Source organism: Podarcis pityusensis, assembly GCF_964106645.2.
Source record: "Podarcis pityusensis genome assembly, chromosome: 2".
Lineage (NCBI taxonomy): Eukaryota > Metazoa > Chordata > Lepidosauria > Squamata > Lacertidae > Podarcis > Podarcis pityusensis.
Genome location: NC_138029.1, coordinates 122,631,112 through 122,646,504, shown reverse-complemented (window position 1 = coordinate 122,646,504; position 15,393 = coordinate 122,631,112). Strand labels below are relative to the sequence as shown.

The 15,393-nt window shown below is 42.1% G+C and overlaps 1 protein-coding gene across 1 annotated transcript; it reads left to right on the top strand.

Moving 5' to 3' along the window:
• Positions 1–3,080: 3,080 nt before the first annotated feature.
• Positions 3,081–13,264, top strand: LOC308465381 (vomeronasal type-2 receptor 26-like; the record flags this gene model as incomplete). The annotated part of the gene is made up of 5 exons (XM_080985352.1): positions 3,081–3,415; positions 3,825–4,116; positions 10,934–11,161; positions 11,720–11,846; positions 12,366–13,264. 5 exons carry the CDS (start codon positions 3,081–3,083, stop codon positions 13,262–13,264), a joined length of 1,881 nt encoding a protein of 626 aa, XP_080841478.1.
• Between the last annotated feature and the right edge of the window lie 2,129 nt (positions 13,265–15,393).

Here is a 15,393-nt window from a genome sequence, read left to right as displayed (position 1 = left end):
ATGAAGCCCACTGGGTAACCTTGAGCGCTCACTGCCTCTCAGTGTAACAGGGTTGCCTTGAAAATACACTGGGGAGGAGAAGAACCATGTATGATTGAACCTGGGACCTTATCCATGCCCCCCAAAAAAGCTCTACCACTGATTCTCTAAAAAGGTGGGTTTTTTTAGCAAGTTTTGTCAAGTGTTAGACTTTGGGACACAGTGGCAATTTCTCACAAACATGTTTTTCCTCAAGTTCTGCACCTGTTCCTTGATCAACCCAGGAGGTTGCAGGAGGAGATGTTTAATTATGTAACTATAGTCTTGCAAAATCTTCAGGGATTTCTCCTTAAAGATTGCCTTTGCAACTGATAACGTAAAGTCAGAACCAAGGCCAAAACAAAAAAAAGTAACTTCTTAAGAACACATCAGATGTACTCTGCTTCAAGGCCAAAGGCCAATGTAGTCCAGTATTTCCATGCACTCTGGCACTTGTCATGGTGTCCTGTTGCATCAGGAGCAGTTTAGTCATGCTGGCCACATAACCCAGAAAACTGTCTGTGAATAAACACCAGCTCCCTCAGTCTGAAAGCTGAGATGAGCACAGCACCCCAGGTCAAATTTGACTGGACTTAACTATCCAGGAGTCCTTTACCTTTACCTTGACCTGCAGTTTCCGAACCATCCTCAAAGGCACCCAACATATAACTCATTGCAGTCGTCCAACCAAGAACAGAAGTTGGGCTATTGCAGTTGTGCTTTGGGGTCCTGCAAGGTTCTGTATCATTTGGTTGGAGGAGTTCTCTGTTCTTGCACGAGGTGGTGGGGAGGTTGTGTCTCCCTTTTTGTCTGGTTTTTTATTTTATTGTACTTATTTTGCCTTTGTGGGCGAACATTGCCAGTTTTTCCTCCATGAAATTGCTATTTTGTGGTGCCCACAACAGTGTCTTACTTTTCCAAATGTGCACACAACCAAGCCCAAAAATTTTGGTGGACCCCAAGCGCCAGGCAAGACTACTTGTTTTCTCTTCACTTTGCTATGAAACATTCACATCCCACTTCTCTCTCAGCGGAAAACTGTTCAAAAGATGTTCAAGGCAGGCTACATAAATCTTGATTTTGACTCACATGAAGGTATAGCAGAGCTAAGGTAGAGAACTCTAGAAAGGGCGGGGAATTACTGAGGCTCACCAGTCACAAAATGGCACTGCAGGGGTGAAGCCAGTGACAAAGAAGAATTCCTAAAATGCCAACCAATAGTACAGTAATAATAATAAGAAATCCTACTCCATCCCACTACAGTGGTGCCTCGCAAGACGAAAAGAATCCGTTCTGTGATTCTCTTCGTCTAGCGGTTTTTTCGTCTTGCGAAGCAAGCCCATTGATGGATTAGCGGATTAGCGCTATTAGCGCTATTAGCGGCTTTTAGCGGCTTTTAGCGGCTTTTAGCGGCTTATCTGATGATCGGATCAGCTGATAAGCGGCTTAGCGGCTTAGAAACAGGGGGGAGGGGAGGGGAAAAAACCAGCAGGAACTCGCAAGACATTGTCGTCTTGCGAAGCAAGCCCATAGGAAATTCGTTTTGCGAAGCACCTCCAAAACGGAAAACTCTTTCGTCTAGCGAGTTTTCCGTCTTGTGAGGCATTCGTCTTGCGGGGCACCACTGTAAAAGTTCAGCACCATAGTAAAGGCCAGCTTAACTACCAAAGGCATGTATAGATGGAAGTGTCTTAGCCGGCCACCTAAAATGGAGAATGATGACACCAAGCACATTTGGGGTGGGGAGTATTCCACAGTTTAGCTCCAGAAACAGTCACCCTTCCTGACTTTCATGTAGGGGCCAAATCACAGGGCTGAAACTTAATGAGGTCACAAAATGGCAGGTCCGCCGGAAGAGCCAGGGAGAAAACTGTGGCAGATGAAGGCAGAGTTTGGCATAATCAAGCAGCAATTAATGACTCAGGGACTAGTTTTGTGACTCAGCCTCCCCAAGTTAAGCAGAATCTTTGCATTCCAAAGCACTAAATGGAAAAGGCTTTTTATTTCATATCACCCGGCATGCCTCACATTTTACTTGTCTACTCTTGTTTCGTCTTCCCATTTCTTTTCACAGTTTGTATCATATTCCTCCAAAAACTGTCATCCTTCTTCCCTGCTCATTTGATATTCACTTTTTCTTCCTTTCCCCCTCTCTTATTCCTTTACTCTTTTTTCCCAGGTTGTTGTAATTCTAGATATTAACCCTTTATCACTCATCCTAATTTCCCACAACACATCCTCTTGCCTTTTCCCTCAGAGCAGAGAGATCTCCCTTCCTTCTTTAAACCCTTGCCTTCCTTCAGCCTCTCTGTCTCCTGGACACCTTTATGCCCCTTTAAACTGCCAGTGATGCCCTTGGTCCAACCAAAGAGCTATGTGTGGCCCAGGGGCAGGATGGGTGAATTAGGAGGCACTGGGTGGGCTGTGGCACTGAGGCCCACTGCTGGACCATGGGCCAGTCTTTCAGAAGTGCTAGGAAAGGTCATGCCAACCTCCCGTGCCCCTCTCTGACCCATGTCACAAGTAGAACCACAATGTAGTGGGAAGTTCTTCAGATATCTAAAGGGTCATCACATGGAAGATGAAGCAAGCTTGTTTTCTTCCGCTCTGGAGGGTGGGACCTGAAACAGTGGATCAAGTGACAAGAAAAGAGATTCAGACTAAACTTTAGGAAGAACTTTCTGACAGCTGTTCAACAATGTAAATCTCCTTCAGGGTCCCTTATCATTCTGCAATTCTATAGCTCTATGATTCGATGGAACATGTATTCCTTCAGGCCTACACCTGGCGCCATAAAGGGAGTTCAACATGGTGCGAAGGCAAATGTAATTATTAAAAATAATGGTGATTTCTTTGTCATCATCTTGCCAAAGCTCAAGAGGAATAAAATCATAATTGCGTCCAACATTGAACAACAACATGATGCAACTTTATCAAACTCAGCCAGAAGAGACTGGTACATAAATACTTCTCCACTGTGCCACTGAGGGTGGGGTGGGGTTATGCTGCCCACATGGGGCTAAAGTGAATCCTCTTTGGCTCTCAAGCCATGTACGCCAGGCATGTTCTCTGTGATTAAGTCACTGCAGCCTGGGTCTTCCAAGCACATTTTGACTGCTGGTCATTTGCTAGCTCTGTTGCTGATAGCACTCAAGAAGGAGATTGGAGTAAAAGGCAGGTGCATCATAACTCACCTTCTGCTGTTGCTATTGCTACAACCTGAAGCAACACCAGAGATGCTGAACTCAAAATGCCCATTGACTTTGATAAGGGATCCCAATGCACCCTTGAATTGGTACAGGCGAGGAGACTACCATATTAGTGGGGTCATATCCGCTACACCTGTTGAGTTCAATCCAAGCGTCTTCAATGAGCCTCCCTTTACCAGAGTTTATGGGTAAGTCCTTATGTGCCTACTGTTGTAAAAGCTTTATGCAAGCTGAATCTGACTTCATGGACACCAAATGTTGTTGTCTGCTAGGCATGTATCCTCATTTCTGGTACCTTTGCTTGGTCAATTATGTCTTCTATTTTCGTCCCTTTGGAGGGAAATGGTAGGATTCGTTCTGAATGTCAGAAAGTGATCTACTGCAAACTGTGTGCTTTCACCCACACTAGTGAGACCTTTGCTTTAGAATAGCCATTTCTTCTAAGATTTGGACAGGAAGTGGTTTATGGATCTCAGGTGTACAGATGCTGCAGAAGCATCTCATGATTTTTGCCCCCCCCCCCCCGTCACAGGTAATGATGACACAATCTGGTCTTTGTGTGGAAAGAATGTCAAGATGACACACACTTTTTTCCAGGAGAGGAGTCTGGGCCTACTGGCATATCCTGTCCTTCTTGTTTGCCGTTCGGGAGGTCAATCAGAACCACGGGCTTTCCGCCAACCTCACCCTGGGCTATGACGTCTATGACAACTATTACGATGCCAGAATGACTTCTGGTGCCCTGGTGGACCTGCTCTGCCCTGGGCAGGCAAACATCCCAAACTATTATTGTGGACCATGGAATAAAGCATTGGCCGTTATTGAGGGGGCTGACTCTGACACATCCAAAGATATTTCCACCATGTCAAGCATCTACAAAACCCCACAGGTATGAATGTCAGGAGGGAAGGAAAAATCCCAGAATGTTATTGCAATTTCTTTGGATAGATGTGAAAATGTCATTTATGATTCTAAGGCAGAAGGAGCATTTGCCCTCAACCCCATCTTTACAATCCACACTTCCTCCCATCCCATGGCTAGAAAGCAGGGGTCTGAGCGGCTTTCCATTTCCCATGTGCTTTGTAGGCATGGGTCCAAGCCATTTCTCCCTCACCCTAATCCTTTCCCACAGAATACCCACTCTAAATTCGAAAAGCAATGGAATAAGGGATGTGTCAATAAGCCCTTAGCTAAATCTACAAGATCCCACAGGTGCAAATGCTGTGTTTTATGGAGAAGGATATTTGAGGAAATTGTCAAAATTAAGGCAGAAGAATGGAATAGGTAATGAAAGCTAGTGCCGTGTGAGATACAAATGAACAAATATGCAAAAGGAAACATTAAAGAAACAAGAGGCAAAATACAAAAAAAAGTGCATGGAATGTCATCCTTTGAAACAAACTCTGTGAGCTCAGGCTAAGCAAACCTTAGACAAACCTGTAAAAGTAAGAGCAATTTACAGTAAAGGAAAAGCTTGAGACTTACATTCCTAATGTGGTCCTGCTTATTATTTACATATTCATATGCTACCTTGACTCATGAAAGATAATTAGTTTCATGGAAAATAACTGCATCACTTAGCTTTAGTGTCTTCTCTATGCTTCCCCTCTATGGTCTTCTTTAATCAAACATAGAAGACATGGCAACTCTTAGAATAATAGAATCATAGAATATTAAGAGTTGGAAGTAACCCAAGGGTCATCTAATCCAATCCCCTGCAATGCAGGAATCTCAGCTAAAGCATCCATGACAGATGGCCATCCAACCCCTGCCTAAAAAACTCTGAGGAAGGAGAGTCCACAACGTCCCAATGGAGACCGTTCCACTGTCAAACAGTGCTTACAGTCAAAAAGTTTTTCCGTTATGTTTTACTGGACTCTCCTTTCCTTCAACTTGAAGCCATTGGTTTGAGTCCTGCCCTCCAGAGCAGGAGAAAACAAACATGTTGCCTCTTCTATGTGACAGCCCTTAAGATATTTGAATACAGCTATCATATCTCCTCTCAGTCTCCTCTTTTCCGGGCTAGACACACCCAGCTCCTTCAGCCATTCTTCATAAAGCTTGGCTCCTAGACCCTTGATCATCCTAGTTGACCTCTTCTGCCCACGTTCCAGCTTGTCAACATGCTTCTTAAACTGTGGTGCCCAGAACTGGACACAGTATTCCTGGTGTGGTCTGACCAAGGCAGAATAGAGTGGTACTATTATTTCCCTTGATCTGGACACTATGCAACATATGAACAGATAGCTTATAGACTTCGACTGTTTATGGACATATATGATGATGTTTACAAAGGATTTTTTAAAAAGATAGTATATTATAAATAATTTCATTTATATTAGAATCATCATTTATATACCACTGTATTATATATGCATATATAGAATTATAGTTTTCCCCTTGTTTTTTATGAACCCCTTTTTTCTTTTTACTTTGTTTACCTGAAATATTTTCAATAAGAAATAAAATTTAAAAAGTAAGAAAAAAATCTTTTAAAAAGGCAGCCACTCTCTATGAAGTGACCCTTCTGTAATTTCCCCTTCCTTATGTTTTCCGTCTGCTTCCTTCACAATTGTTATTTGTGTGGGGATTGGATTATTTTATTTAAAAAAATCATTTCTGAAGGCGAGGTTTTGAAGAGTACAGGGCAGAGAACAATTCTTAAATGTCTTCACATTTTGGGAGCTTTGTTCTAAGTTTTTCTGTCTGGCCACACACACCCTGAAATGATATATTCTTGTTACATGCTTTCAGTCTTAATCAGAACTCTAGCCCCATAAGATTCCTGCATTTCAGGGGGTTGGACTAGATGGCCCTTGTGGTCCCTTCCAATTTGACGATTCTGTGATTCACTAGTATTGTATCTAGGAAAGTAAAGGTAAAGGACCCCTGGATTGTTAAGTCCAGTCAAAGATGACTATGGGGTGCAGCACTCATCTCACATTCAGGCTGAGGGAGCCGGCATTTGTCCACAGACAGCTTTCTGGGTCATGTGGCCAGCAGGACTAAACCACTTTTGGCACAACGAAACACTATTTCCATGCACCTTCCCACTGCAGCAGTACCTATTTTTCTACTTGCACTGGTATGCTTTTGAACTGTTAGGTTCACAGAAGCTGGGACAGAGCAACAGCAGCTCGCTCCATCATGGGGATTCAAACCGTTGACCTTCAGAACAGAAATCCCAAGAGGGTTAGTGGTTTAGACCACGATGAAATACAGGGAATGCAGTATAAAAATGCAGAACCAACTAGAGGAGAAATAACTGGGAGGAGAACGCAAATGAATTCTAATATTCTAATATAATAATAATAATATAATAATAATTCTAATATTTAAAAATGGAACATAGAAATAAGTCAGTAAATAGTTATGATTTTGCATTGTGCCATCATAAACACAAAATGAAATGTGTTGTTGTTGTCAAGCTATATTTATTCTCCAAAGATTGTACATTTATTTGGGATAAATCTGCACACATTTCTCACTAAAGAAATTGAGCTGATGATATTAGGAGGAGGATTACAGTGTAATACCACAAGGCAGGTTTCTTCTACTACAAATACCTCAGCAATCTATTTAGACATCTGTAGGGTTTATAGCAACTAATTTTAGAGCTTAATTTTATATAGAAGAACTGATGTCTATTATAGGTCTAATGTGAGCTAAAAATGTTCATTGTAATTTTGTGTGAGCTCGTTTCTTTTTAACAAAATCTGTTCTTTCTTCTTAAATGTGACACTTTAATGAATAAATAAGGATGAGATCATATACAATTAAATAAAACTGCTACAAGATACATGTTGTAAAAGCAGTAAAAAAAAAATGCAATCAGGGCATAACATAAAGCAAACACAATCCATTCCAAAGACTCTGTCACCGTTTTTTGAAAGCAAACAGCTAAATACAGTGGTGCCCCGCAAGACGAATGCCTTGCAAGACGAAAAACCCGCTAAACGAAAGGGTTTTGCGGTTTTTGAGCTGCTTCGCAAGACGAATTTCCCTATGGGCTTGCTTCGCAAGACGAAAACGTCTTGCAAGTTTGTTTCCTTTTTCTTAAAACCGTTAATATCCAGGGTGCATTGCTTGAAGAGGTGCAGTTGCGACTTGACTTCGAGGAGCAACTCATAGCACGCAGTGTGCTAGCCTTTTTTGAGGTTTTTGAAGACTTTGCTGATTTTTGAAGCTTTTCCAAAACTTCTTTTGCAGCCATTTGGTAAGTTAAACTTTTAAAACTTTTTGGGGGGGTTTTGGATTTTGGGTTGGGGTGTTTGGAATTCAAGGACTTGGTGTTGAGGAGGAGTTTGCAAGAATCTGGAGGCTTGTTTTTTTCTGCATTTTTATGATTTTTTGTGACCATTGGGCCACTCTGCTTTTTTTTTAAAAAAAATCTGGGTTTCAATTTCTGTGTGGTGGGTGGCTGGGGGAACAGTTGAGGAGGGGTTTGCAAGAATCTGGAAGCTTGTGTGGTTTTTTTCTGCATTTTTATGATTTTCTGTGACCATTGGGCCATGTTGTTTTTTTAAAAGAAAAAATTCTGGATTTGAATTTCTGTGTGGTGGGTGGCTGGGGGAACAGTTGAGGAGGGGTTTGCAAGAATCTGGGAGCTTGTGTGGTTTGTTTTTGTGTGTGTGTGTGTGTGTTTTTGAATTTTTATTATTTTCTGTGACCATTGGGCCATGTTGTTTTTTAAAAAAAAATTTTCTGGATTTGAATTTCTGTGTGGTGGCTGGCTGGGGGAACAGTTGGGGAGGGGTTTGCAAGAATCTGGGAGCTTGTGTGGTTTTTTCTGCATTTTTATTATTTTCTGTGACCATTGGGCCATGTTGTTGTTTTTTTAAAAAAAATTCTGGGTTTGAATTTCTGCGTGGTGGCTGGCTGGGGGAACAGTTGGGGAGGGGTTTGCAACAGTTGGGGAGGGGTTTGCAATTTCTGTGTGGTGGGTGGGTGCTGGGGAAACAGTTGAGGTTTTTGAAGACTTTGGTGATTTTTGAAGCTTTTCCAAAACTTCTTTTGCAGCCATTTGAGGTTTTTGAAGACTTTGGTGATTTTTGAAGCTTTTCCAAAACTTCTTTTGCAGCCATTTGGTAAGTTAAACTTTTAAAACTTTTTTGGGGGGGGTTGGATTTTGGGTTGGGTGTTTGGAATTCAAGGACTTGGTTCTGGGTTTGAATTTCTGTGTGGTGGGTGGCTGGGTGCTTTTGAATTTTCTGGATGTGAAGCACTGATCCTTTTTTTCTTTTCTTTTCTTTTCTTTTCTTTTTTTTTTTTTGAGTTTGTGAAGGTAGGAGCTGTGCTGCCATGGGACCCAAGAAGACTGCTGCTGCAGAGGCCGGCGAGAGGAAGAAGGAGAAGGTGACGCTGGAAATGAAGAAGGAGATCATCCGGAAGCACAACGGTGGAATGCGTGTGACAGACCTCGCCAGGGAGTACGGGAGGAATCCATCGACCATCGGGACCATCCTGAAGATGAGGGAGAAGATCCTTGCGACTGATGCAGCCAAGGGAGTCACCAGGATCGTGAAGAACCGCCCAGCTGTTCTGGAGGAGGTGGAGAAGTTGCTGCTCATCTGGTTAGAAGAGAAGCAGCGTGCAGGGGACACAGTGACTGAGGCCGTCATTTGTGAGAAGGCCAAGGCCTTGCACGCAGACCTCGTCCGGGAACAGCCAGGAACCTCAGGCGAGCCAGAAGTCTTCAAGGCAAGCAGAGGCTGGTTTGACCGGTTCAAGACGAGATCTGGAATCCACAGCGTGGTCAGGCATGGAGAGGCTGCCAGTTCTGATGTTCCTGCGGCTGAAGACTTTGCAGCGGCGTTCCTGGAGGTTGTGTCCTCCAAAGAACTGAGGGACATTTGCCAGAAGTGGAAAGATGTGCAGGCTTTTGCACAGCGGCACCACCCTGACAAGGACCTGACACGTGACCTTGCGAACACTTTTGATACGAGGGTCATGTCGTCTTTCAGGGAGGTGCTGAAAAGGCGGATGAAGCAGCAGACCATGGACAGGTTCTTCAGCAAGAAGCAAAGAGTGGAACCGGAACCCTCTTCGAGTTGTCCCCCAGAGTCTTAGAAAATGTACTGTACACTTTGTTGATTTTTAAATGTTTTTCTGTCATGTTTAGAAACTTAATTTATTGTTCCTTCAATTTTTGAAATGCTCTTTACAGTATGTGTGACTTTAAAGAGCAGTTAATAAACTCTTGTTGTAACAAATTTGGCTTTGTTTGGACTTCTTTGACCATAGGAACGCATTAATTGATTTTCAATGCATTCCTATGGGATTTCGTGCTTCGCTAGACAAAAAAACTCGCGGAACGAATTAATTTCGTCTTGCGAGGCACCACTGTATGGGGTGTTGTTAAGCTCCCTGGAGTAAAGCTTCTTAGCTCCCATGAAACTGTGTCTTTTCTCTGTTTTCCATGTCAGAGAAAAGTTATCATTCAGGCAAGTACAAAGTACTACATTTGGGATTTTGTTGGGGGTGACAACACTAATCTCTTCTCTTCTTTACTAGGTCAGTTATGGTTTTGTTTCTGACACTCTTAATGACAAAACTCAGTTCCCTTTTATCTACCGAATGGTCCCCAAAGAGGAACATCAGTACCTGGGGATAGTCCAGCTTCTCCTGCACTTCAACTGGACTTGGATTGGCCTCGTTGCTCCAGACACCAACAATGGAGAGAGGTTCATGAGGACCTTGAAGCCCCTGCTAACCAGGAACACAATTTGTGCTGCCTTCTCATTTAGCACCTCAGTACAGAATAGAGTAATAGTGCCTCTCAAAACATTTTTCAGGTGGAACGAAGTCAATGTGTTAGTCTACTATGGGGAGAATCGTTACTTCTTTAATATAATACGTGTTTTGCAAAATGTGGTTGAAAACTATATAAGACCCATTGTGGGGAAAGTCTGGATCACAACAGCTTTGTGGGATCTCACCTTGAATTTGTCTTATGATCTGCTTTCTCCCCTGCACATCCATGGGTTTTTCTCTTTCTTAACTCGTATTAAAAGAAGGCCAAACTATGATGATTATGAAACATTTTACTATCCTATGTGGAAGTTTGGGGAGAAATCATTTAAGTGTTCATATTCAAAGCACATCTTGTCTGTAAAAGGAAGGAGAAGGTGCAGGGAAGATGACACTCTGGAGTCCCTGCGTGATGAAGTGGTTGAGAAAATCCTGTCTCTGGATAGTTACAGTATTTACAATCTTGTCCTTGCTCTGGCAGGCGCCTTAAGGGCTGTGCTTTCCTCCAAATCCAATCAGATGGTGGCGAAGGGTAAAAAGAGGCTGAAATATCAAAGGATACAGTCTTGGCAGGTATTGCTGTTTTCCTCACAGGCTGAACAGGCATCGGTGCTGTGAATTCCATTCAGGCTTGACTTTATGTTGCCTCCATTTACTGTACTGTTACCCACATCTTAATTTTGCTGCTGAGATGAGAAAACAATCTGCCTCCACTTTACCACCTGATTCCTTAGCAAGGCTTCATGCTATTACTAGCCAAGGAAACTCATCCTTGCAGAATTCTTCTGAGGGTGCAGAATAAAGCTTATGTATCTCACGGCTTTAGTCTGTCCCAAAAGGCTGAAGCAGAAACAATGGGCTAAAGATCCCATTGTCAGTCTGTACAAAGATCTTCAGCATGTTATCTAGATAATTTTCTTCTTTTCTAAATGTGCATGCTTTCTTTCCTGTTCTAGCTTCACCCTTTCCTGGGAAGCTCCCAGTTTTACAATACTTCCATGGAAGGAGTGTATTTGGATGAGAATGGGCAGTTGACAGTCGAATCTGACGTTGTGAACTGGGTGCCATTTCCCAACAAATCCTTTGGTGCCGTGAAATTTGGGAGCATAAGCAGTCAGGGATCCTCAGGCCCAAAATTCACCATTGACCAAGAGGCTCTTGTGTGGTCCAGACTGCTCAACCAGGTTTGGTTGCATTGTATTCCCTTTTAGAGATATGTTGAGCTCTGATTCTCTGTTGGGGGAAACAATAGTATAATTTATGCCTATTCAAGTAATGAGCTAAAACTATACGGGGGAGGAGATGAATGGAGGAAAGCCAAAATAAGAAACATGAAAATGGAAAAGCAGGTTAGAATATGACTGGGGCATGGCTTTTGCAGTAGTCAGAAAGCATGCCAGACTTCAGAATTGAGCACAACACAGCTGCTCCAAATACCTTTCTGTTTCAGCTTGTTTCTTTCTGTGGATTTTGATATTTTTAAACAATTTCAATAACTGCAGATTTGATCTCTGACTCCTAAATCCAAGGGCAATACAGTCTCCATGTAATTCTCTCTTCTTGATTATCTCTTTCTGCCCCAACTATGTCCCAAGGAATTTGGCTGTCTGTTTTGTCCCATGGATCAAAAAAAGCATCAAACACCATAGCCGTGTCTATTCCACATAGACTGAGACTGTACACTGGCCCAGAAGTTACTTGCTAACAGTCTTTCATTGATGCTTTTTTCTCTTTTTGGTCAGACCCTTCCTCAGTCCAGGTGTACCGAAGGCTGTCGCCCTGGATATGCCAAGAAGGTTCAGGAAGGGGAACCGATTTGCTGCCATGGTTGTGCTCCATGTGCAGAAGGGATGATCTCCACTCAGGAAGGTAGGAGACTTCAGAGGAATGTGTAGCAAAAAGTACAATATATGTCCTTTCTTGATGAATATTCAAGTATAATCTTATGTTTTAATTTAATAAAGTTTCAACAGTGATTTACTCAGTCTTAATAAAGCTTTCCAGGTACCACTGAGACAGCCTTGAGTATATAAGAATTAGACAGTGTTGTTGCTTTTGACCAGTCAGTGTGGCAAAGTAGCTAGGATGTTTGGTTTGTACTGTGAAGACCAGAGTTCCAGTGACAAAACCTGGTGCTAGGGGTGAGATCAGATGTAGCTGCCATTAACTTGGAGCTTCAAGATCACTCCAAGTTCTTCCATGGGAGGTGAATAAGAGATTATCAGCACGAGGGACCTACACAGAATGGACCAACTCCTTGTGTTGATTAGCAGAAATAATAAGTCCCATCACTGTTTCCATTTGTAGGGGCTGACTGGATTCAAAATTGACCTGCTTTTTTTGCTAGTCTGCAGGAAAATGTTCATGCAGATGCTCTTCTTTTTCCAGATGCAGACCACTGCACCAAATGTCCAGAAGATCAACACCCTAACGAGGACAGAGATCAATGCATCCCCAAAATTATCACCTTCCTGTCCTATGATGAATATCTGGGGACCCTCTTGGCTTCCACTGCCCTGTTTTTGGCCTTAATCACAGGCCTTGTTTTAGGAATATTCATTAAATATCTTGACACTCCCATAGTCAAAGCCAACAACAGGGACCTTTCCTACATCCTCCTTGTCTCCCTCCTCCTTTCCTTTTTGTCCTCCTTTCTGTTTATAGGCCGGCCAAGGAAAGTGACCTGCCTTGTCAGGCAGACGGCCTTTGGCATCATCTTCTCAGTTGCTGTCTCTTCTTTGTTGGCAAAAACTATAACCGTTGTGCTGGCCTTCCTGGCCACTAAGCCAGGAAACAGGGTGAGGAGATGGCTGGGAAAGAGTCTGGCTAATTCCATTGTCATTTCCTGTTCCAGTATCCAAATTCTCATCTGTGTCATCTGGCTGGGTATCTCTCCTCCATTCTCAGACTCTGACATGCACTCCCAGGCTGGAGAGATCATCCTGCAATGCAATGAAGGATCTGTTGCCATGTTTTACACTGTCCTTGGCTACATGGGCTTCCTGGCTGCCATCTGCTTCACAGTGGCTTTCCTAGCCAGGAAGCTGCCTGGGGCCTTCAATGAAGCTAAGCTGATCACCTTCAGCATGCTGGTCTTCTGCAGTGTTTGGGTGTCCTTTGTGCCCACCTACCTGAGCACCAAGGGGAAATACATGGTAGCCGTGCAGGTCTTCTCTATCTTGGCCTCCAGTGCTGGGCTTCTGGGCTGCATCTTCATCCCAAAGTGCTACATTATTGTACTCAGGCCTAGTCTGAATACAAAGGAGCACCTGACTACAAAGGCTTAATATGGCAGCTGATTCCTAAAATATGTTTTTGGTTTTTGCAATTGATAGCCAGCATGGTAGCAATAAAACCAGGACACATGAGTTGGGAATGTACCTCCTTAAAAGCTATTGTTTTGGAAATCAGAACGCAAAATAATCATTTATTTATTTATTTATTTATTTTACTTTATAAAATATTTATTAAAGGTTTTAAACAATATAACCAACTTCACATTCACAACCAAAAAGAGAAAAACACCATCACAGTCAATCAAAAAAACCAAAAAAGACAAGAAAAACATACGAAGCATACAAAAAAAAACAAAAGAAAAAAGCATAAAAAGACATAAAAAAATGATTCAATTTCTTAAATATTATTTCCATAACCCTCTTTCTTGACTCCCTCACATCTCCCTTTTCTGTGTTCCCATTTACGAGATCTTATTCAGCAAAACTTCACCTTCTTTCAAATCTTATTTTATATTATACATTTCAGCTATTATGTCTCCCATTTTTCCCCTTTATTATCAGTTATTTGAGCTTGACATAATATTGTTCAAATTTCACCTTTGTTCTTATAAACCAATTTTGCGTACTCCTTTCAAATATGTCACTAATGCCACGTTATCTTTATATCCTGCATCATTCTAACATTCATACAGTTTACAATACTTTTGCAAATAATCCTTAAATTTCTTCCAGTCCTCTTCCACTATCTCTTCTCCCAGGTCTCGGATTCTGCCAGTCATTTCTGCCAATTCCATGTAGTCTATCAGTTGCGTCTGCCATTCTTCCAGAGTGGGCAAATCTTCTGTCTTCCAGTACTTTGCGATGAGTATTCTTGCTGCTGTTGTCGCATACATAAAGAAAGTTCTGTCCTTCTTTGGCACCATTTGGCCGACAATGCCCAAGAGGAAGGCCTCTGGTTTCTTAAGGAAGGTATATTTAAATACCTTTTTTAGTTCATTATAGATCATTTCCCAGAAGGCCTTAACCTTTGGGCAAAATAATCATTTAAATCATATTCCATCCTTAGTACTGTTCATTTTTTACCTGATTTAGGAATTCTTTTCTGAATACTGTTTATATATTTTGCCTAATAAGAAATCCTTATTTTGCCTAATAAGAAATCCTTGAATTGTGATAATTCAATAATAATGAATGCTATTCATTAAGAGAATCTTTTTTAAAGATAGCATTGCAAATAAATTGCTTATGCATTGTTTTTCAAAATGAAAAGAAACATATTCCATTGGTATTTCTTGGTATCCAGAAGTCCTGGTGTGCTGAAGGTGGCGGGCGAGAAAAAAGAGGACTGGAAATGAGCAGGTCATGAAGGGAGGGATGCAATGGGAGCTGCAGGGGACGTGGCAGCTCAGGAGTGTTGCAGATATTAATATTGCACAGTTTGAAGTGACTGGAAGCACAAGAACTGACTCCTTCTGGAAGAAATCATTATGCAGGCCCATAAAAATATTATTCAAAGTTTTAGTGGCAGAACTCTTCAAAAACAGAGCACAATAATCAAAGATACTACCAAAATATCCATACGATGTCTTGTGCTGTCCAGCACAGGCTCAGCATCTTAGGAAAATATGGAATAATCCATGCAGACCTAGAAGCAGAAGTCTGTCTCTCCTCCACAGCCCGCTTTCCAGCCACCATTGGCCTCAGGCTGTTTACTCTCCCTTCATTTTCATCCTCACTCCATGGAGCTCGGGAGAGAAAGACTAAAGGCAACTCCCTTTGGAAATGGAGGTTTGCAACTCAATTCCTTCATCACATGATTAAAGGTTCACTCTCAGCACAGAGTAGAAAACAACCAACAGTAATTTGTTAACAAATTAAGGAGCTCAGAGTGCTTTAGGAAATAGCTTTGGAAAAGCCCCAATATTAGCAACGCTTCATTAATACACAGTTACAGATGGGTAGCCGTGTTGGTCTGCCATAGTCGAAATAAAAAAATTCCTTCCTGTAGCACCTTAAAGACCAACTAAGTTAGTTCTTGGTATAAGCTTTCGTGTGCATGCACACTTCTTCAGATACACTGAAACAGAAGTTACCAGATCCTTCTATATATTGAGAAGGTGGGGAGGGGTATTACGTAGAAGGGTGGTGGGAATCGGAGATTGGCAGATAGCTGAGATGAG